General features: G+C 45.1%; 1 protein-coding gene across 1 annotated transcript; it reads left to right on the top strand.

Annotated features, from left to right (window-relative positions):
• The first annotated feature begins 366 nt into the window (after positions 1-366).
• hpca (hippocalcin) lies at positions 367-21,813 on the top strand. Its single transcript, XM_088602533.1, has 5 exons — positions 367-568; positions 15,263-15,407; positions 16,500-16,781; positions 18,843-18,948; positions 19,501-21,813. Exons 2-5 carry the CDS (start codon positions 15,312-15,314, stop codon positions 19,596-19,598), a joined length of 582 nt encoding a protein of 193 aa, XP_088458659.1. The 5' UTR covers positions 367-568; positions 15,263-15,311; the 3' UTR covers positions 19,599-21,813.
• Positions 21,814-22,921: the final 1,108 nt, after the last annotated feature.

Genomic DNA, 22,921 nt, shown 5'->3' with positions numbered 1-22,921 from the left:
AGCTAAAAGTTTGGTATCAGCCGACTTAGAAAAAGAAATCTTGTTAATAATAATGATTATAATAATCATGACAGGGGGATAATGTTATATTACGAATGCAGATGTTAAATCTGCATTTTCTCCCAGTTCGCCTAGTTTAGTGAGCTGTGACACAGAAAGCACGGCTCGTGATCTGTATGGGATATTGCCGTGGAGCAGAAGATGCTCTGCGGGGTCGAGATGCTTCGCACAGAGGAGACGAGACCTGCAGCGGGTGCTCGCTTGCACTGAGATCCTGAGCATTAAAAAGGCGCCGGCCGCTCAAAACGGCACCACGTAATTCCCGCAATAAACCCCCCCCCCCCCCCGCCCCTCCCCTCCCTGCACGTTTAAATCCGCTCGCCCAGAGTATAAGCACTCTAACCCTGCTGAACTGGTAGTTTGTGCCCCGGAGAACCGCGCACGGACGTTCATTCTCTCCAAGGGCATCTGGCAGTAGCATGGTTTGTAGAGCACATTGATGCTACTGAAGGAGACTGCAGTCACAACGGTCTTGAACCCACACAGGGAGCCTGGTCATCCGCGCAAGGTAGGGATGAATGAGGCTTTCTCCTTGTTACTGTTTCTTCACGGGAACCCTTGCTTTCTGCGCTGCTCTGAAGACACTTGAGCCCGATCAGTTCTGCTACTGCGCGATAGCATGCCTTGAGCTGTTACCGCCGGCGAGCCGGCCGGTCCTTTCAGCGTCGGCAAAACAGCGCCTTAAAATCAGCCTGCCGCTTCAGTCTGTAAGGTTTTCCAGTTTGTTAACGATGTGCTGCGGTGTTTTCTCGCAGGCGGGGGGGTTTAATAACACGACGAAGTAATCGGGTGTACTCCCTCGTCAGATGCGGATTTTGCACTGTTGGTTGACTTAGTTTTGTGCGACACAAAGCCGCAGTCAGCGGTGTTTTTATTTCGCTTTTTGGAAGCAGGAGAGGAAAACGTCTGTCTGACGGGACAGAAGATTCCAGCCTACAGATGCGCTGCGCTGATTCAGCCCCTGGGCTGTCTTGAGGGCTGCTTCAGCGTTAGAGCAGCCTTCACCATTCAGCTTCAGCAATTGTGTTTAACTTCTCCACTGGGAACATCACCCCAGGATTATTTCTTGCTATTTAGACTACTTTTATGGGAATTCCTCGTTTACGTTTTTTAGGTTTTTAGGTTAATTCCACAGTTATTCCCTATAATTTGTCGTCTTTTAAGGGGGGGAGGTGCACACTGATTTAAAAAGTGAAAAACGATGTTATTACCACTCACAGTCAGAAGCTGGTTAAAAAAAAAATCTAACGTTTCATTTTAGCTGCAGTAGCGCATTAACAATAGACACCGAGTTAGCTTTCAAACTAATTTCGTCTGGAACTGTGGTTAAAATACAGCTAGGTCAAAACTACTGTATAGTTAAGAAATTAATTCGAACCTTTATCGTGTTGCCTTTCTTTCTACGGAGGAGCAGGGTGTGATGTTTACCAAGTTCTTCTGAATTCTGTCAATGCTGACACTTTTCTGCGATGGACAGACAGCCCAGATTGATCTGGTGCATCCGCACTCGGTCCGGTCCGGTCCGGCTCGCTCCCAGTCAACTGGAGATACCGCAGGTGCTGAGTCACCTCCTATGTCGAGCACAATACACAGATAAAACACCGCACATCAGGTACAGCCATCATGCACCCTCTTTAAGAGCTGGCTCTAGTCTGGGCAAGACGGGCGTTGAACAGCTAGAAATAGTGCCATGTAGTTCTGCCCGCGCTCAGCAGAGGGAGCCCTCCTCTCAGCGCCGTTTTACAGGAGCCCGAGCTGGTATTCTTGTTAAATACAAAAAACCGGTAAACGAAATTATGATTTTTTTTTTATTTTCTTAACCTTGTGTAAGAGAGCAATCAATTTAGTCTTTGTGCTCTAAGGCCTGGTTGAATTCTGCAATATCAAAGCCAAACCGGTGCTGCGTAGGTCTTCTCTAAATAAAACAACAACAAGAAGAAGTTGACCGATGTCAGTCGCAGTTGAGTTGGTACGGAAGGGAAATCAAATGATTCTACTTCATTCAGCTCATACACAGTACAGGGTGACGGACAGGTCAGGGAGCAGCTGCTGTTCTGCCTGTTCTGTTTCTCAATAGTCTTTATTTTTACCGTTTTGATCATGTGCCCAGAATAAGGATTTGAGTGAAAATATTTTCATGCCAGTCCTTCATGCCTGAGACACCACTGTTAAGATCCCTCTGGGCTTTTTTTTCCTGTTGACTCTTTGAAGCCTTCACCTCTTTCTCTCCAAGGTGTCTGTGGCATTAATCCGCTGGGCTGGTTCTTGGGGAATTTTTAAAGTAATCTGGATACAACAATTGGCAGCAATCGAATTAAAATGTACAAATCTGAAAGGAGACCTGACTGCTTTGTTTTCAGACGAGACTGTGGTGAGTGCCACACCCTGCTTAATAGGATTTAGCTGGTGATGAATGGCCACTGTTCAGGTGTAGGAGTGAGACATTACTGTAGCAGCCGAATTAACTGGAATGTTATGGAAACTAGACTGAGCAACCCCAGAGGGAATTTAGCCAGTATACTGGGGTTTCCTCCACTGCTCTCATGACCACTGCCCTGGGATCTTCCATGATCAGTACTGAGTTCGGATGCTGTACGTAGGATGACTGTAAGATGAACGTGCACAATTACTTGTTTCTCCCCAGAAGCACTGGCTGTTGAATATGAAATATTACCTCATCAAACTGGGAGTATAAACTCTAAAAGCAGGAAACCAGGGACTTTACAGAGTGCAGACCCACTGGAAAAGAGCTAGTCTGTTTATCCTGGGTGGATGTCAGGTTGTGTACTGCTCACTGTCTGTCTTGGGAGGGTATGACTTCGAGCAATAAGATATTGTTGCAGAGTTAGGATACAGTACATTTCATATTGTAGCAGTTCTAAATCTGTTATAAATGTAAACCTCCTGATTCCAATTTAATTAATGTGGTTTAAACAGACAGGCTTGTGAAGGTACCAGGGTGTCTTTTAACAAGAGTTGAAATGGTCAGCGTGCTGCATGAATGATGGCTTCATCATGCAAGTTGTGACATTTTCAGGTTGTAGAGAATGGGATCTCCAGTCAAAGCTATGTGGAGAGTGAGTTTGTGAAACTATTTTTTCTTTCTCTGTGCATGAACAAAACAGCCAAATGAAAAAAAGTAGCACAGTATGTTGCATTAAGCTGCGTTCCATTGATTAAAGGAACTGGTTTGACTTACTGTAGCAGTGGAGCATGCTGGGTATGTCATACTGTATGTAGCAGAATTCTGCTATGCACCCCAGCTATCTGTTTGGAATCTATGAATACTGCAACAAGAAACTAAAAAGGTCACAGAAGAGAGGAGGCCATTTTATTCGATGTGCTTATTTGTAAGGAGTTTTTGTTTCCCTTTTTCCTGAGGCTGATAGTGTATTGCTTTTAGAAACGGATGTTATGAAAAATAAAAATTCCTTCTGTTTTGAAAGGAAGCTCCTCCCTCATAAACTACAATTCTAAACGTCTTTGCGTCAGTGTGAAGGTTCACTTTCATTTTTCAGCTGTGATAGCTGTGGAGTTTCTGTTAGAATTGGCTTCTCCAGTGTTGTTGTCATTTGCAGCCGTGTTTGTTTAGCAAATGCCCTTGTCCAAGGTACTGTACATCATTTAAAAAGTTGAACGTGAGGTGTAGGGTATTTTTTCCTTCTGTTATCCGAGGGAACGCGTGTGCTTGTGAACGCGTGTGCTTGTGAACGCATGTGCTTGCCTTACCTTCCTTGTGACCAGTGTCTTCTGACAGCCCGAGTCAGGCTGGAGATGGCATTTGCATTCAGGAACTTCTTTTTTCATTTTGCAACATCAGTACTCTTAGAGCATCACATCCTGGCATTAACTGTCAGAGAGCACTACATTACCCGCCTGGCTTGCCTCTTGCTTGATTGTCATTAGTGTTGTTTTTAAAGGAAAAGACTTGTGTGGTGGGTGGGCATGTTCGGTTGGTGGTATTGGTGGTTCTGGGGAGATCTCCAGCACAGCGAGAATGAAGCGCCCGGGGGAATTTGTTTTTTTTTCTTTCCTCCCATTAGTTAGTTTCAGTAATCTGCCATCCAGCGGCATCCCCCTGTGCCTTTCTGAACCTCATTCCCCTTTCCTCGGGGGGCTGCCATGGTGTTGTACTCTCCGGACAAGAGGCAGCAGATTCCCAGGGAGAGAGAAACGCAGCCCGAAGCTGTCCTAATTCCCCTTCTTCGTGAGCCTGCCCTCAGCCGCGTTCAGAGCGCGTGTCTGCCATTCCTTCTCTCCTCTTTCAGGTTCTTTCCCTGAGCTCTGCGCCAGGCCTTGCATGTAGCAAAATGCTCTCTGCTCCTCAGAGAGGCCAAGCCCAGGACGTAGGATGGCAGAGGTGACATTTACACAGCCAGGAAAACTCCAAGGGAGTGGTAAAAGGCAGATGAGGCCCAGTTCAGCTGACCTCAACAGGAAGATAACTATGACCCCACAGTCATATCAGCCCATACAGTTTTTCACAATCTGTAATTCACTAAAACTGTTGCTCACCAAGTCTGAACAATGATATGTATATATGCGGCTAGATGTAAGCTATTAAATGCATATCTAAAACATATCTAAAAATCCCAATACATTTCTTTGTTTTAGAATTTATTTATCACACAGGTGAAGTCCATTGCCGTCTGAGAGATAATTAAACCTCTGGTGCTTGCTAATAGTCAAGTATTCCAGTAAATGAGGAAGATGTACCGAGCTTATTAAGCAGTAGGCAATGTAGATATATTAGGGGGCTTCCATTGATTGTAACTCTACAAACTTCAGCCAACACTTCATTGATTTGTGTTTTTCTTGTATTTTGTGCCAAGATCCTGGAAATAGCAAACTGAGTAAAAATGTCAATGTCACTGCACAGAGAAATGTCAGGGTTTGTCAAGTTCCAATGCTGAGTTCTCTCTTGAGGCCTCTGGTGAAGTGTTGTTGTGTGGTGTGCTTATCTGAGGAACTTCGACAGCTGCTCACCCTGCACATTCCCTGTAAATTTACTGGATAAGTGCAGCATTCAGTTTCAGGTAAAGAGAGATTGGCGTGACAGCCTACCCACAGTGCACTTTTCCAGCCTCTAACACATTGCAACGGCATCATGGGAGAGCATGGCATTATAGGAGTCATTCCAAAACATCTTACCAGTTTAAAACCGTTCAGCTTCATAAAACTCACAGATCAACTCCGTGTGTCGGTGGGAAAGTTTTTCTCCCCAGCCTGGCCCGGGGCTGTCCTTACAAACAATCTACTGTGTATACTGTGTTTTGCAGAACAAACCGTAGTAAAGTGTAATGAAAACACGCACCCCTAGTTCACCACAGAAAGGTTTGGTATGAGGCAGGAGTGTGGTGTACTGGTCAGGGCTGTGGCCTCAAAATTTGAAGGTTGTGGGTTCAAATTTCAGGTGAGACTATTGCTTTGGCACCCTTGAGTTAGGTACTTCGCTCAGACTGCTGCAGTCACATGGGTGTACCAAGAAGTAGGTTGCTTTGGGTACAAGTGTCAGATACATTTATAGTTGTAGAGACCACGTGCACATATTTTTTATAGTGGCACATTTCTGGAAGGGCGGTCACTCTGCTGTTATACATTCTTGTCACTGCCCTTAATTTATCAATACTGGTGCCAGGCTGTCCGCTTGGCAGCTCTCAGCCCTCATCTGTCTTCCTCTCCCTGGTGCCTGCGCAGCGTGGCAGGCAGTGGGTGAGCTGGAGCAGCAGCAGCCTGTCTGAACCGCAGCCCCGTCCAGTCCAGTGCCCTGCCCCACTGCAGGCACCCTAGAGGTGTGCAGACAAGTCACTGGAAGAGTCCCAGCAAAAAGCTCTCTAAAACTCTGTTATTAAAGGGTGTGTACAATACGGCATTTTGCCACTAAAGCAAACGGAGCATTTCTCTCCAGAATCCTCCCCTCTTGATGTGAGATGGCTTGGCTGCCCCCATGCGTGCTGTAGAGGGATGTGGTTTAGCTCTGGTTCTTGTTTTGGGCTGCCTGCTTCTTCCTCCTGTTCCTGCAGCAGAAAGCGCAGGGAGCCAGGCACCCTGGGAAGCTGGGGACGTTTCAGATCGGTGAGTCAGCCGCCAAGGTCTGGATGAGATGAGATCGTGAGGATCGGGGGCTTCTCTGCGGAGCTGCGGAATTCTGACGGGGGGGGTTGACATCAGAAGGTGCACTGTGTGCAGTTCGTTTTGAAGCCGCCCAGAGATTTCACCTGGAGCTCAGAGATCCAATATATTGTACATTATTCACAGCAAATGTACCACAGTTCTCTATTGACCTGAAAGGGCAGATCAGGGGTCATGGGTTTCTGTAACTCATGTCATGATATCTTGACAAGGGGCTCCCCTTGGTCTGGGGACCCCCACACCTGCTGGTTGTCATTCAAGCTGAGCTCTCAGTTACAGTTATTGATCCCTTCATTGACCTAATAGTATCACGATAGGATTATTTTGACCCTTTGTGAAACTGAATTGTTTTGGTATTCTAAACGTACTGGAAGCAGCCTGTGAACTATCATGTTTGCTTTCATGAGTGGCTTAAGATTTTCAAACTGGAGTAGAAAAACACAGCTGTTCCAATCCAGTTTAGTTAAGGATTCAGTTGAGTAAAGAGCTCAGCTGGAATGGAAAAGGGGTTTCCAAGGACCAGGGCTGGGAATACCTGATCAAGCTGACTAAACACACAATTGCTTTACACCAACAGTCTCCCATTTCCAACACTGGCTTTATTTCTGACCCATTGCTGACCTCAGAAAGCAGCTGAACCTTATTTCCCTATTTCCTGTAGATGAGATACCAAACCAAAATCTTACTGTATCCTTCATCATCCCTTGATGCATGCACAGTTCGCCAGTCATCCAAACGACTCCTTATAATAAAGGCCTCAGCCTCAGGGTCTGGGGAGGTCATCTTTGTTATTGAGCCCCTTCTCAGAATAATCAAACCCAAGCAGCAGTGAGCTCACTCGACTACTTTCGCGTGGGCCTTCGACTGACAGTGATGCAGTGGCAGCTGTAGCACATGCCAGGTGGATTCATGACTCACTCCTGCGGAACTTTGGAAATGCAGGGGGAAAGTTTCACTCACTTCCTGCTTCCCTGCTTGTGAGCCCCAGAGCTGACATGAAAGCCAATGACTGAAGAGCCTGGGAGGCCAAGCTCCGCCCCTCATTGAGGACATTTCCCTTGATACTGCCCCTGCAGTGGCAAGGACTGAACGCCGGCTCAGCTGGGGGCTCTTCCCCCAGCAGGACTGGTCTGTTCAGGGCAGCAGTGATTTATTTATATTGGAGGTCACCCACGCAAGCTCTGACCAAACACAACCTTGCTTAACTCCCCGTCTAATGAGATCAGCCTTGGAGGGAAGCTGGGTGCTATTTCTATTCCTTCGAGCTGATACAGACCTAACTATTACAGTACAGTAGCAGAAACAGGTACTGGCAGGCTGGGGCTTAAATGGATTAATTCACCATAAGATCTGAATGGGCATTGAGGACGAATGAATGTGCGTCCATTTGGGACAGGTGTAACTGGCAAAACACAGCAGTGTAACTAACAACGTTTATCACACTTAATAGATTAGTCAATAACTTTGTTTCATACGCAGGGGAGCAATAATTATGTCGACATGATCTGGATATGTATTATTGGCACCTTGATCATATTTTGTTAGGGCCTTTCGTGATATCAGCTAGACAGGAAGTTATAAAAAACACCCTTTTTCAGATCTGAGGAGTGAAACCAACAAGTACAGCTTGACTTGGGTTTGTTTCCGGTTGTTTCCGAGCTGTAGGATCCCATGTTGTTCCATGCAGACGTGCAGCGTGCCGGTATGTATCGGAGGATTCCCGCTGAGCTTGTGCACAATCCTGAAAAGCAGCAGGCGCTTAAACTAACACAGACTGTTTAAAATTGGTGCTTGAGACGCAAAATGGTGTAGCATGAAGGCACCAAGGTTCGCTTTTCTCCATGAGAGCCCAGGCTGTGGTTGATGAGGAGGTGACGTTCCCTTTCCCTTCTCGGCTTTCGAGACTCCTGATGGATCAGTCACCTAATCAGGGCTCCATGTTCGGGAAGGGTCGGAGAGCCACTTGAAGAAGATGGGAGGCTATTGAGGCTGGAATGAGTGCAGCAGCCCCCGCGGTCCCAGAAGTGCTTGTGATTGCTTTGTTAAACTCCTGGCAGTGTCAGGTGGCAGGCCTAGACACTGGAGTATAAAGACCATAAAGTAATTAATGAAGCAGTAACGTCTGTCATAACTGAGTGACTGCCCTGTCCTCTGTAAGAGAGATTGTGTGAAGAGATAATGCTGAGGACCAGGCAGTCACCAGTCTTTTCTGAAAATCACCTGCTGCTGAGCTAATTCATTCCTATTTCTATGTTCAGCTGTCCAATACGATGCATTTAAAGGGCTTTTTGGATAACAGTAGGGACACTGCTGGCTCTGGTGCACTGCCTGAATGCCTGCTCAGGCTTCTCAGTCTTTCCCCTCCTGATACTGATACTTCTACCTGTAAAATGCTCGATGATTCTTTGAGATGAAAAGTACAGTGTAGGAGTTTGTAGTTTTTTTTAATTCCTGTGGGTTGTATTAAAAGAGCTGCCTGAAAGGATTAAACAGCAATCAATTTTTTTAAATCCTTATGCCTGTATGTATTCCAAATGACCTGGCTGGTCTGTCCTAACTGTTGTGTTTGGGAGGTCGTGATGTGGGGTTATAAACATGTATGTTACTGATGCTACATCTCTTCCCAGTTAGGACAGAAAGATGTTTCTGTAATGATGCACAGATCCAGAAGTTGACCTCTCTCAGACATCACGTGCAGAGCAATAGCAGTTACTATCTTTCTTTCTTTGAAGACAGGATTGAGTATGTAATGGTGTTTTTGCATGTGTGAATGTAACGACATGGGGAGCTGGCTGTGGAGTTGTGCGCGGTGACAAAGGTTCATCTGGTTTAATCCTTGCTTGGACATCCCTGGGATAATCCAGCTATTACACCTCTCTTTAGGCTGAGCAGGATTATGTAACAACTCAGGACAGATAGTACAGGAAGGAGGAATGTCTTGGGTGAGCACATGGCTCAAGTTGTGCTCCAGGGTCCTGGGTTCAGTTGTGGTCAAGATTCCATCTTCGGAGACCAAACTCTGAGTCTCTGATGACCACATCCTTGGTCCATCTACAGGCTCTGAATACGATGGTGAGGTTCCCTGCATGTCCAAGCTTTTTCCTGTCTTTCAGTATTTTCTGAACTTCACAGTATGATTTCAGTCTCCATGCAACAACTATAGAAACAGTTTCCCGAGATCTGGTCCCCAGGAAGCACCTTTTTACTGCATTCTTGTTCAGTCGGATTCTCTGATGTGCCTCCTGGCCCCTTCCCCCATCTCAGCCCACGTGTGACGTGTTAGCTTTCATTCGAGCAGTTAGGCTCAATTAAAATGGGATGTAAAAATAAACTTGTGTTGACTTGTATACTCCTTTCACAACACTCGCTCTTTTAATTGAGCTGCAACAGGCAAGTCATGAGCTTCCGCAACCTGGTGAATATTCAAAGCTCCTCTGATTTATGAAAGTGAATTAATTTTAGTGCACATTCATTTACTCTTAATAATTCTGTACTTTCAGTTAAAATGTGCATGGAAGTAACAGAACTCAAACCAAGGCACATTAACAAGGTAAAAGCTCTGCTGAGCAGGTGATTTGTGTATTTGTCTTGTGGGCTTCTCAGAATAAGCAGGGCTGGCTAAGACTCTTTTTTGCTTCTCGTTAAGAATGCGGTATTGTATTAACATGCAAGGTCTCATTAGCAGAATTGTATCTTAGGGTTCAAGTTTACTGTACCTTTATTACAGCTATTTAGGACTGAGACTGCACAGCAATAAACACAGGTTAGAAACGTGGGTGAAAAATGCCATACAAAGTGTCTCCACTTTGAAATCACCTCTCACAATAAGTACCTTGATTTTAAAACATTTGATTTTTTGGAGTAAATTTTAAAACATTTTATTATATTTTATTTATATTTGTTTGCTAAATTTGGAGTAGTTTTACAATAAACAATTTCTTGTAGTTTAGCTGTTTGTAGTTCAATTGTAGTTTCAAACAGCTTGATCATAAACAGAACCTTGATCATAGTAAATGCAGACATCCAGATTATTAACAGACTATAATTCACACAGAATACACACAGACTTTCAGAGTCAGAACCTTTGGTCTGGTTAGTATTTCCGCATTAAAGGAGGAGCTTTCAAGACAGAACTGGGTTACCTGGGATGAGATGTGTTGCTGCGCTTTGAATCCACACAGCAGGGGACACTGTCCTTGGTGAAATCAGCAGAGCCCTGGGGCAAGAATGTCATGGATATCTACTGACCAACAGCCTCCATGCCTTGGCTAACAGGGGCATCGCTGCTCTAGAGAGGAGGACTAGAGTGCTCTAGACCCCAGCTTCATTGCAGCGGTATTACAGTGCAGACTGGAATTCTTTCATTTCAGCACGTGCAAATGAGCACATTTCTCCTTTAGACGTCTTCTGCATTCAGTCATCGTATCCAAGCCCAGATGGAATAGACTCTGCTCACTGTGCTGTGTTAATTATTGTCCAGCGGGTGATATGGCTTGCAGATCGAAGACAACACAGTTGTATGGCTTGCAGACCACTGGAGAAATTAATCATCTTGCTTTTATTTTTTGAAAAATGTAAGATTTTGTATGGCCTCTTATAAAACCTCCCTTTTCCACGCTGCATAAACTGGCTGCACTGCCTGGTTCTTGGCTGTGAGCTGACCCGTATTCACTTGAAGGCGAGAAGCCTGAGGAAGCATTGTTCATTTGAGATAACTTCAGGGGGGCATCTGATAAAGTCATGCGGACTGAGAAAACCTGGGGCAGGAACATTTTAGAATGTCATTCCAACACATTACAGAACGCTCTCTCAGGACTATAGCGGGAGAGTCAAGATACCAATTTGCAATCTGTGAACAATGAAAGTAATTGGACATTGTTTGTGCTACAACTTTATAGCCACATAAGGAAACCACAGTGTGGATTTTGCATGTAAAGGAGGAGAAATGAAGGGAACATACGCTATATGAGCAAAAAATGTCTGTGATGAGGAAAGGTGTGTGTGAATAATTGGTATCTGTGATTGCTCTCACTGAGGACACAGCCCAATTATTATTTTTATTACCTTGATTAGCTCCTGGCTTCTGTTCTTCAGAGACTCTAATGATGGGCTTCCAAAATAAGCTCCCAGATGATCTAGGCTAGAGCACGGCCTGTAATAACTTTTGTGGGAAGAAATCCCCAAAATCATAAAGAACAGGACCTTGCTCAATACACCATGAATATCTCCATCATACAACTACAGACTGCAAATTACAGAGGAGCTCTTAAAGTGTACTGCCATACCCAAGATCGTGATGAATCAGCCCCTAGAAAGCATTGCAATTAGGGATGATCCTTCTGTCTCTGATAATGCATTTGCGTCCTCACCGTAGAGATTTAGACACACAGGGAAAGCCTTTTTTTGAGGAAGGGTTTACCCCCCCACACACATTCCCTGGTGAAGGATTTACTGGGCAGATGTTTCACAACCCAGTAAGAGAAAATGGCCAGATGTTTACTGGAGGTAAAAAATCATCCTTTGCTGCTTCTGCCCTCATTTTTGCAGGATAGAAACCATGGCAGGTATTAACTCCGGCGAGATGAAGAAAGGAGTAGATAAAGGGCAGGAGATTAGTTATAATCTGTATGAAAAAAACAGATCAGTAAACAGCTCCAGCAGAGGGTTCCTAGTCAGTTTGTGAACATGTGAGCAGATGTGTCACACAGCCTTGCAGCTGCAATAACATAGACATAAAAACTATTCTTCAGTGAGTAATCATTCACATTCACCAGACTTAACACTGTATCACGTTTACATTGTTTTTTTTACACGGGCTAAAGATCACAGGCATAAAATGTCACTGAAATCATTTGGAATGCTACTTTCACACTACCACGAGTCTGAACCTGCTGCTGTGCATTTCACAAACACTGCACTTTGTTTCCTTTGGTGAAATAATCACTGTAAAGTTATTGCGTGTTGTGTAGTCTAGAGCTAGATACTGTATATCCTATGACCTTTTCATGGTGAAAGCAAGAATGATCTTTTGCAACCGAGGTTTGCAAAATGACTTGTGACAGTTCTGTGAAGCTGGCAGCCGGCGTGGCTGTGAAACCTGTGCGTGACTGGGCGGGGCCCTGCCAGCTGTGTTCCAGGTCAGTGTTTTATGAGGTCATCTGGACACGGCGTTACATAACCAGCTCAACATGAAGCAGTTGGCCAGATGTTACTGTGTGATAATGTGACGCACATGGGGGCTTTTCCTGAACTGTCTACGCAATCCGTGCAATTTTTGCAATCCCAAGCAATGTAAATAATTGTTCCACTTCTCATTTTCTGCCCAGTGATGAGACTATCCATGCTCTTTGCCGGCAAATTATCCTTAAGCGCTTTTTACAGAACACTTATACACAAGACACGTGGCCCATGTGGCACTTATGTAATGACACATACCGGTTAAGAACTTGATTAGAACTGATTACATTTCCTAAGACTGCATGGTGCTCACAGTTGTTCCCCATGCTGGTGTAAAACTGTGAGCTTTCCCATTCTGTGCATTTCCACTTCAAAGTCAAAGCCTACAAACATTTTTTGTGATGTGCTTGAAATAACAGAGACCAGAGAAGCAAAAGAAAAAATCATAAATAACACATATCATAGACAAAACACAAAATGATGCTACATTACAGTGAAGACGGAGTCCACAAATGTATCAGTATAGACTAGAATAAATACTTATAACACTGTTGAGTTAAGAGGCCAAATGGCCTCAGGGCAGGTGCTCTGCTGGGATTTCATACATCTTCACTTTCAAACAGGGAGAAGGCTTTCCATTTCTCTTTTCCCTGTTCCCATCACACAGCAGTGCTGAGCAAGAGCCCCCTCTGTTGCCTCTTAGCTCCGGTGCTGTGCAGAGAGCCAGCAGAGGTCCCGTGTGGCAGGAGACGTTCTGCTTTGCCGTGGTTTCGTCATGGTTTCACGGTGCTTTCCTGGACTGTGTGCTGGATTATTCCTGGACCATGTGACGGTCAGGGTTTTGTTGCCTCGCACGCTGCGATTGCAATTAAACGCCGCATGGATACAGAAGCAATTCTGAAGCCTGTGGCCTCACAGCTGCTGCTAAGACAAGAGTCGAGAGTGTTAGCAGGGAGTCTTCGCTTGGCCCCCCCACTCGTCTCACAGAGAGGGGACACTCTCACAGCTGCTGTGGTGGGACATTAGCAGTTAATTGTGGTTGGCTGTGAGCAGTGGGATCTGGCACTTCAAGGAAAGCGATGACACGGCGGCACTGCAGAAGGAGGAAACATACAGTAGGCTTGCTGTTAACCCTCATATCTCTTCATCACAGTGAGAGGACTTGGGGGCACTTTAGCCATAACAGGCGAGCAGAAAATGATGGCTCTCCCAGATGTGCACACCAATACAAGGAACAGTGAATTGGCTAAAATACTGCTGTGTATTCATCCCCAGGCTCACGATCTTGGAGAAAATGAGGGGCAGCGGGTAATTTGACTTGAACCAAAGTGGACGTCTTTGTCATGTGGCGTGCTTCAGAAATAGTCTCTGCAGGGGGATCTGCAGACAGACCCCTTTAATCTTGTCCACCACCAAAACCCTCACCCAGGACTATCACATCAGCCAATCAGAACAAAAGGGACGAACACAACAGCCAATCAGAATCCATGGCTCCACACAGCAACCTCTCATGGCTCAATCAGAACCAATCAGAAATATGGCCCTTTTGAAGCTTTTCGTCCTACAAATCATTTTGCACAAAATGACTGTGCCACTGGCTCTAAACATTGTTTGTATCGCATCTGTACAACATTAAGCTTCTCTGTGCTGTGCTCCCTTCTTGTTTTACCTTTGGGTCTGTTACAAAATCAGTTTCATATTTATTAACAATTATTATTTAATGACCTGAAGGTCAGCAGAGCACTGGGACCGCATATGGAAAAAACTAGACCTATATTTAGCTTATGCAAGCATGAACATCTTTTTAGAAAGCAGATACTTTGTCAGTTACAAGACAAATCCCTTTTGTGATTGAATTCCTGCAGTCATGGTGATTTGACTCTCTTTAAGGGTTATTCTAGGTCTCCTTGAGCGTGTCCTTACAAAAGAAAAACTGCTGATGAAGTATCCATATACAGTATGTGCCCTCAGCTGACTTTCAATTTTGTATTAAAGAATGGACAGAGAAAAATAAAATATATATATATATTTAAATAAATAGTAATGTGAATATAACAATTAATATAATAATGTAATAATTATTATAATATAATAATTCTGTATGTAAGACAGAGACATTACTTGCAGTATTGTACTCTTAGCTGTGATATTTTAGTGGTCATTACATTCCACATTAGGCTGGATACATTACTTTAATGTATCCTGCCTTATCCAAAGTGATGCCATTTAGAAATTAAAAAGTACTATCTGGCACACTCTGTTTAGCAGACTGAGTGTAAAGAGCACATACATTTAGAACACCCACATGTGTGAGATACATTCATCTATTACCAGAAACTGACTTTGTTCAGAGATTAACCCAAAGGCTTAATGCACAAAGCCAGAAGACCCCTTCAACAGGACACTAGTCCGACGTGGGGCACACACATTCAGCACAAAAATCATGTTTCATTTATTTATGTTTCATATTTCTAAAAGGCAAGAATCAGCCCCTAATGTTTTGAAACCCAAATAAGAAACATTTAAACAGGAAAAGCTCTTGAAATCATAATTTTGAAATATTTATGTGACACTTTCCAGGAAAGGCGATTCTGCGTGAGTCCATTCCAAGCAAATGTTGCAACATCCAGCTCCTTAATTACTTCATTAATAACTCATGAGCTCAATAAAGCAGGACATAGCGAAAGTATTGCATTATTGCAAGGCAGTGCACAGGAATGGCAGCCCTGTTTTTCAGTTCTGACACTTTTTTTCTGATGAAAATGAAATTTGTGGTGTAAATGTCGCATGGTGTAAAAGCCAGTTCACACATAAGGTTTTGGGGTAACTGCATCCCTCCCCTTGATAAACCTTAATTGCTAACTAAGCAGCCTCCTTGTTCCTGTGGTTGCAGGTGCGAACACCCTCTGGTCTTGTTGCCCTGCACACAGAGACGCACCGCCATGGGCAAGCAGAACAGCAAGCTGAGGCCGGAGATGCTGCAGGACCTGCGAGAGAACACCGACTTCTCTGACCACGAGCTGCAGGAGTGGTACAAGGTGGGTGAGAGCCTCCACAAGACCGCCCGGCCGAAGCCGAAGCCTGACTCAGGCCAGGCGACGGCTCTGGTCCTGGGTTCCTGGCTCCACACAGCGCCACACCTTGGATGCTTTGCATTTGGTTGCAAAACACAAGCCCTGGAACCTACAGCAGCCCTGGCCACATTGTGTCTCACGTCTGCATATACAGTGCAAGGTTTCCTTAAATGATGACAATGGGCACAGATTTGTTGTGACCACTGTGGTAGTGACCACTCGTATGAATGATCCCTTCATGTGTACAAAATGGTCACTTACATGGCAGTCAAAATGATTCAAAGCAGTGTCTCCTGATGCGCGTTGTTGTTGTTGTTATTGTCCACATGAACATCTGCTCCATGGCCGTGTCTCAAAGTGATGTGCAGTTTTCAAAGTCCAGCTTCTGGAAGAGGTCAGATAAATTTAAGGATTCATGAGAATGCGTTTCTTTTTTCAGTAGCTTGCTCAAACTCTAATTAGCAGGATGGGACGATGAATATAAAAGGAAAACATGTTTCATATTTTAATGTTTGGCGTTAACTCTGCTTGCTGAGGAAACGACAGTAAGGCCAAGGCTAATAAAAACACCTCACTAGTGAGGAATGATCCAGGGAGGCAGCTGTGGTGGTGAAGATGGAGTTGAGAGAGGGGTACCAGGAAAAAACGTCTGCAAGGTAGGCTCAGCAGGCGAGATAGGTGTTTCTATTTAAGAGAGCGGAAGCTCAAGATTAAAATTTGACCTCCTTCCAGTATTGTATATAACATCTCAATTTTTTACAAATATTTCTTTACTTAGGAAAAAAAATTCCAGGGATGGACAGAGATTTCTTTCATTCTGTTCAGCTCCTTATCGAATTGACACCTGAACTGCAGAAAACTGCTATTAACCAGAAAACGCTGAACTTTTTAATGTTTTCAGAAGAGAAATAATTGTCATGTTATTTAATTAAGTAAATCCAAGAGGAAAACATGTAAGTAGGAGCTCAGACAGAAGGAAAATTCAATGGCACATCCACGGAAAGTGTAACAAATTAAATTCGATAACTTGTAATGAAGTTTGCATCTCTCCTACAGGGCTTCCTGAAGGACTGCCCCAGTGGCACGCTCAACGTGGATGAGTTCAAGAAGATCTACGCCAACTTCTTCCCTTATGGTGATGCCTCCAAGTTTGCTGAGCATGTCTTCCGCACCTTTGATACTAACAACGACGGCACCATCGACTTCCGGGAGTTCATCATTGCTCTTAGTGTCACGTCGCGTGGCAAGCTGGAGCAGAAGCTGAAGTGGGCCTTCAGCATGTATGATCTGGATGGCAATGGCTACATCAGCCGGGAGGAGATGTTGGAGATTGTTCAGGTGAGGGTGGAGAGGTGCTGGAGGTATTGTACAGGTGAGGCTGGGGATATTGTACAGGTGAAGCTGGGGATATTGTACAGGTGAGGCTGGTGATATTGTACAGGTGAGGCTGGGGATATTGTACAGGTGAGGCTGGGGATATTGTACAGGTGAGGCTGGGGATATTGTACAGGTGAAGCTGGGGATATTGTACAGGTGAGGCTGGGGATATTGTACAGGTGAAGCTGGGGATATTGTACAGGTGAGGCTCGGGATATTGTACAGGTGAAGCTGGGGATATTGTGCAGGTGAGGCTGGGGATATTGTGCAGGTGAGGCTGGGGATATTGTACAGGTAATTGCATTGCTATGTTCATGGTTGACAGGAACCACAGTATTACACACAAGTACATTTGGTTGTGACATTTGCAAAATAATAAGAAACAAATCCTGCTCCCTAGTGGAGTGAGTCCCTTTCTCCCCTCCTCCCCCTTTGCCCTGACTATCTCCACTGAGGGCCTCCTGCTACCTGTGGCCGGCTCTGGCCTGTCAGGACGCTCCGAAGGAGCACATGGTGAGAGCATGCTGTCTTGGGCTCCACCTGTGCCCCATGTGAACAGGGGCCTGGTTGGATGAGAGCAGGACCTGTGGTTACGGATTAGGGAGTTAAATTTAACTGGGGCTTTATACTGAGTGTGCAGAATGGAGTGGATTATCCGCAGGCTAACCAAGGTAACCGACCACTTGTACCGCAGGATTTCAGAGCTTTTTACATCACATTAAAGTTTTAAACAGAGTGCAGATTAGCAGTTAACCACAGCCTAAGCTCTGGTATACAGCTCTCTCGTACTTTCTCACATTGGGAAGGTAAAAGGACCACAGTGGCTTCTTCTGACACAACATCTCCAAACATGCAGCTGAAAGAAACAGCACAGAAACAACTGAGGGCAATTTTTTCCACAGCAACAACAGCAATAATAATAAACTTTATAATTCTATTTGTATTATTTCTCTTATTTTACAGTAGATGTAAAGCACGTTATAAAAATTGAAAATTACAAAATAAACATAAAAGCAGCACAAGTGGTTAGAGGTTCAACTGAAGACGCGTGCTCATTAGAAAATGGAGTAGACCTTGTAAGTCTGGATTTGAATGCACTCAGGGTAGGTGACTCTGATTTCCTGGGGGACAGAATTGCAGAGCCGTGGGGTGTCGCAGGGGAAGGTCCTGTCACTCAGACAACGAGTGTGTGCTGCCGCCTTCTAGACTGACCTCATCAGGTCTCGGAAACTAGGCAGAGCAGGACCTGATCGATGCCAAGACTGGAGACCCCCAAGGAAAACTGGCTGGCTGCTGCAAGTGGTGCTGGCGGACCAGTAGGTGGCACACTTGCCACCAGCAGAAATTCCAAACTAAAGTCCCAGGGAGGTGACAATGGACTCTCTGCCCTAGGAGAAATCTCAGCTGAAGGAAACCAATTGAACATTCAGGACACTGTTGGACATTACCATACATGATTGTGCTTTTCCCACCATGTAATCAGATACAGATGACTCTCGTATGTGTTCATTGTAATTAAACCCAGTGCCGGCCAGAGGAGGACGGGCTCCCCCTTTCGAACCTTGGTTCCTCTCAAGGTTTCTTTCTACTTAAGGGAGTCTAAGGGAGTTTTTCCCTGCCGCTGTCACCTTAGGCTTGCTCATTGGGGGTTCAGGCCCGGGAACCTGTAAAGCTGCTTTGTGACAGTGTCCATTGTAAAAAGTGCTACACCAATAAAACTGAATCGAAGTGAATAGAACAGGAGAGCATGTGCATCTGTCGTATGACAAATGTGCAAGAGTAGGGTATTCAACCCTAATGTTCACTCTGGCTCTGAGCAGTCTGCCTTCAAGTCCACACATGAGTCGAATGCAGCAATTTCTATACTTCTGTACCTGATCTGCAGTGTAGTGGGGCTTCTGGCGCATAAGTGCCATTGTGTGTCACCCAGGTGGGCAGGTGTGAGTGTGGGCTGCACTTCAGTGGCGGGCGAGGTGGGTACCCTTTTAGATGCATGCCCAACAACATCTACTCTCTCTTTAGGCCATTTACAAGATGGTCTCCTCTGTGATGAAGATGCCAGAGGATGAATCAACGCCAGAGAAACGCACAGACAAAATCTTCCGCCAGATGGATCTGAACAATGATGGTGAGTGACGGCTGCTGAGGACCAAAGCTGAGAATCTTGGGCCCCACAGCCAAAACTGGCCAAGATGTTGCTGCCAGCCCCCGTCAGGCTTTCATGATCAGACGCTGTAAACTGGGCAAAACTAAAATGAAGATGCTGTTGTTGTTCTTTTAATAAAAGCACAGTGTTGCTTGAAAACAAACTAAGAGTTAATTCTGAGATGGCAAAGAAGTAGAGCAAATTTTGAACGCTGGCAAAAAAATGTAGCCCTGTCTGGGATTGACCTACTGTAGAGCTTTAAAACACATGGGCAGATTGTCTCTGAGAAATTGAAGCCATGTGAAACTTGGACCAAAGTTTCTCCTGTGTAGCTTATTGGCCTGACCAGCCTCCAGGGGCGATGATCAGAAGATATCGCCTTTCCGGAGAGACAGACTGTTGGCCTCAGCCTGGTTTTCCTTTGGGTGAGAATCAGTTAGCTGTAAACAAAGAACGGAAGCTCTTCACCCCAGGGATATAATTATTGTTAAATGCTATCAATGATTCAGTTTCAACCCTCTCTCTTCTCTCCAGGCAAGCTGTCCCTAGAGGAGTTCATCAAAGGTGCCAAAAGTGACCCTTCCATCGTCCGGCTACTACAGTGTGACCCCAGCAGCGCATCGCAGTTCTGAGGTCCCTCCCCACATCAGACCCCCCCCCCAGAAAACACACAATGCATGAAGATTCCTGTCTTTTTTGTGTACCAAAGGGAAGAATTTTTAAGAAATCATTTTAAGAACAACGTTTTAAAAGCGGCCAAGACTGTATCCATCAGCTTCACCTGCGCCTGCTGGAGGAAGCTGGCTGATGCCCCGGTGAGAAGGCACCATTCAGGAATTTCTAGGGGAATTAAGCTGTCACCTCTGAAAGAGAAACCTCTGGAGGGAATATTTATTCTGGGAGTTGCACATGGTCACTACTCTTCATTTGTCTGAGTCCCGAAGACCACAGTTTTTCTTTTCACTTTTTTGTATGTATAAATATGTGTGTTTAGTTGGACTTTTGTTTGACCTAGTGTGTAGACACCAGTACTGTGTAGACTGGGACAGGATCGGGAAACAGTTCTTGCTACCGGTGGAGCTGAGGATCTGGGAAAAAAAAGAAAAAAGATTGAGGATTCAGTTGGGCTTTTTCCTTTTTAGAGTTTTTTTTTCCAAGTTGTTTCCCATTGAAAAGGTTCATGTTGGCCTTGGAGAAAATGGACTTCATGACTCTGGGAGGAGGCCAGGTGGGACCACAGCTTTTTCCACAACAGGTTCAGGGAAAGACTTGCTGGGGATGGATTTTTGTAAAGTTGATAAAGTAGGACCTGCTTGCACACGCAATGCTTCTGTGCACCAGTGTGCGTTGTTGGCTTACACAGTGTTACCCCTCTCTCTGTTGTATTTATATGAGTAACCAAAAGTCTGCTAAATTTGAAATCATTGTGACTTTCTGTGCAGTGGTGTCCTAGCCTGCATGGTACATAACAGTATATGAAAAAAATGTACGTCTGTGATTAGAAAACTCGGCTGATCAAGAATTATGAGAATGTATGACTCTAAATGTTGTGGTTTACACGTTCCCCATCATGTAGACCTCGTTTTCAAAACCACACCTGCAGTTCATTGTTCATTTCCAAGAGACTGCATCCGTGCAACCGACGCTTGCATCTGGATATACATGTGACTCTTTATCTATCCGCTAATGCACAGAGGCTGCCTTCACAGGCGCATCATACAGTATGCATGACTGCAGTCAATCGCCAGTGTAATGCGTCACGTGTCCACTAGGCGGCAACAGAGTCTCGCAGTCTTGCTACGGAAGTGCATGCACACACGTGGAGCACCAAATAGATCCGAAAGTTACCTACGGAGCGTCGCGTTAGAGCTTATAACTGTCTGCTCGTCTGGAAGGCAAACATCGGCGAAGCGGAATGGGGGTTGTGTGTACCTCCACTCCGATTCAAGGGCGTGCTGGTTTGGAAATTGGCCAGGCTCTGCATCCTTTACAACTTCGTTAGCCCCGTCGCCCGCCTTTAAAGAGTAACGTGTTGGGGAAAACAACAAAAATTCAGATTCATTCGATTTTAGAACTAGTGTCTGCGGTGTATTAAGACATGCACATTTCCTACCGACACATCCCACACATGCTGCATTAAAAAAAAAAAAAACTGTCCATAACAAAATTTGCTGCGGGGAGACCCTGAAGCTGAGTTTCCAGTGCAGTGCAGGATCCCCTTTAGGCTAATGTTAGGGGTGTCTGTACTCGTCCGTGCCTCCGTTGAGGACCGAGAAAGGAAAAACACTCTATAACCTGTCAGTGTACGATCGACAATGTTGCTCAATTTCAAGGGATGGTAACAAAACTTTTAAAAACGACACTTTGTATGTTGATGGTCAATCAGTTTAGTTTTCTCCCTTTCCGACAAAGAGAGGTGAGAGGTGCACACGTACCCCAGTTCGCCCAGTACACTTTCAGGCCAAACTCACTCCTCTGTTTCAGGTGCTAAACCGGACGGAAAAGAATTTGTCGCGTCATCACCTGCCAGCCGGACCAGACTGCTGTCTGAGCCGAATGCGCCTGGCGTCTCTTGCAAACTCGGCATCATTGCACGTTTTTCTGCTGGCGTGAGTTCTTGTTGCAAAATCAGAAACGAACACAAGCATATCTGGTAAGCGAGTGCTGAAGGAGAGATTTGCAGAAATAAATGTTTACTATATTTGTATTTCTAAATATATTCCTATATTCCATTCGATTCTTGCATGTGGGCTTCTGTAACAGTGCACATGGAGTTCTGTTTGGTGTACTGCATGTCACAAGTCTCTGACCTTGGAAATGAGATATAAACTCAACGTTTCTTCGGAACAGTGTCACGTCTCTGTGTGGGACTGCCCTCAGTCGGCTCGGCCAGGAGCAGAAAAGGAAGGGAGAGGGGAAAGGGTTTGGGAAAGGTTCCCCTGTCCTCGTGGACGTTCATGTCCTAAACCAGTTTTAGCTCAATGACGTTCATTGCTTACTAGCCTCACTGTAAGACAGCTTTGTATAATGTGATACACCATGCTTGAAAGGTAAATGTTTCCCCTAATTCATACAAGACCGATTGGAAGGGACAATTGGGTGACACAGCTGTTAGCGCTGTTTCCCAGTTGGTCTGGGGTCCTGAGTTCTGGACTGGGATCCTTCTGGGTGTTTTCCCAATGGGTATGCTGGGTATTTCCCTTTTCACCCCGCATTCCCATTGTGGACACCCAGAGTGTCTGCAGCCCGGGCAGGAATAAGGGGCTTTGTGATACAGATTTAACTGAAGGGAGTATCCTGGCCAACCAGCTCCTGGCTGAAACAGTGTGAGAGAGGTCGTTGTGATTGAAAACCCACTGTCAGCTGATTCAGGAATTGTGAAGCAAGGTGTTCATCTCAGTTGTGCCGTGGTTTTGTCAGAAAATCGCTGTATCCCAGAGTGGCACCAAATTTAAAGTGAATCTGAAAATTGTGACGATTCCTGTTTCTTACTTCTGAAGGTGTTTCCTAAAGTATAAATCAAGTCCAAAAGCACCTTAAAACTTCACAAACGAATTTTAAAGGAGGTGTGAAATGGAATTTGAATGGCAAATCTAAGCACATTTTTTTTCCCCCAAACCAAATCCTTTATTCCGGGACTTTCCAAGTTCTTGTTTTTGAACAAGCCGACCACGGCCTGTTTCAGGTCCTCAGTCAAGCACTGGGAGCTCCAGAAACTCCTCGCCCACGCACACGCTTGCACATCGCTGCCAAGGCCGTGTCAGTGTGCTCGGGTTTAAACTGCTGTTGATTTATCATGCTAGATGAAATCCTAACCAGCTTGGCACATGGCCATACAAGAGTGCAGGCGGGACAGGCTCTCGAGCGAGGAGAGCAAGATCTGTGGCCAACACTCACCCAGACACAACGCTGCAGCTGAAGTTACACAGACAGAGCTCCTCCTATGAAAGACGTT

This window comes from Lepisosteus platostomus, chromosome 13, assembly GCF_059453375.1.
Source record: "Lepisosteus platostomus isolate fLepPlt1 chromosome 13, fLepPlt1.hap1, whole genome shotgun sequence".
Taxonomy (NCBI): domain Eukaryota; kingdom Metazoa; phylum Chordata; class Actinopteri; order Semionotiformes; family Lepisosteidae; genus Lepisosteus; species Lepisosteus platostomus.
This window is presented reverse-complemented; position numbering and strand designations above follow the sequence as displayed.

What these genes read in the sequence shown, in the direction of transcription:
- hpca (XM_088602533.1), top strand. Translation starts at nt 15,312, where the DNA reads ATGGGCAAGCAGAACAGCAAGCTGAGGCCGGAGATGCTGCAGGACCTG. An exon ending in AGCTGCAGGAGTGGTACAAG is followed by an intron (nt 15,408 to 16,499) that starts GTGGGTGAGAGC and finishes TCTCTCCTACAG; the next exon opens with GGCTTCCTGAAGGACTGCCC. An exon ending in GATGGATCTGAACAATGATG is followed by an intron (nt 18,949 to 19,500) that starts GTGAGTGACGGC and finishes TCTTCTCTCCAG; the next exon opens with GCAAGCTGTCCCTAGAGGAG.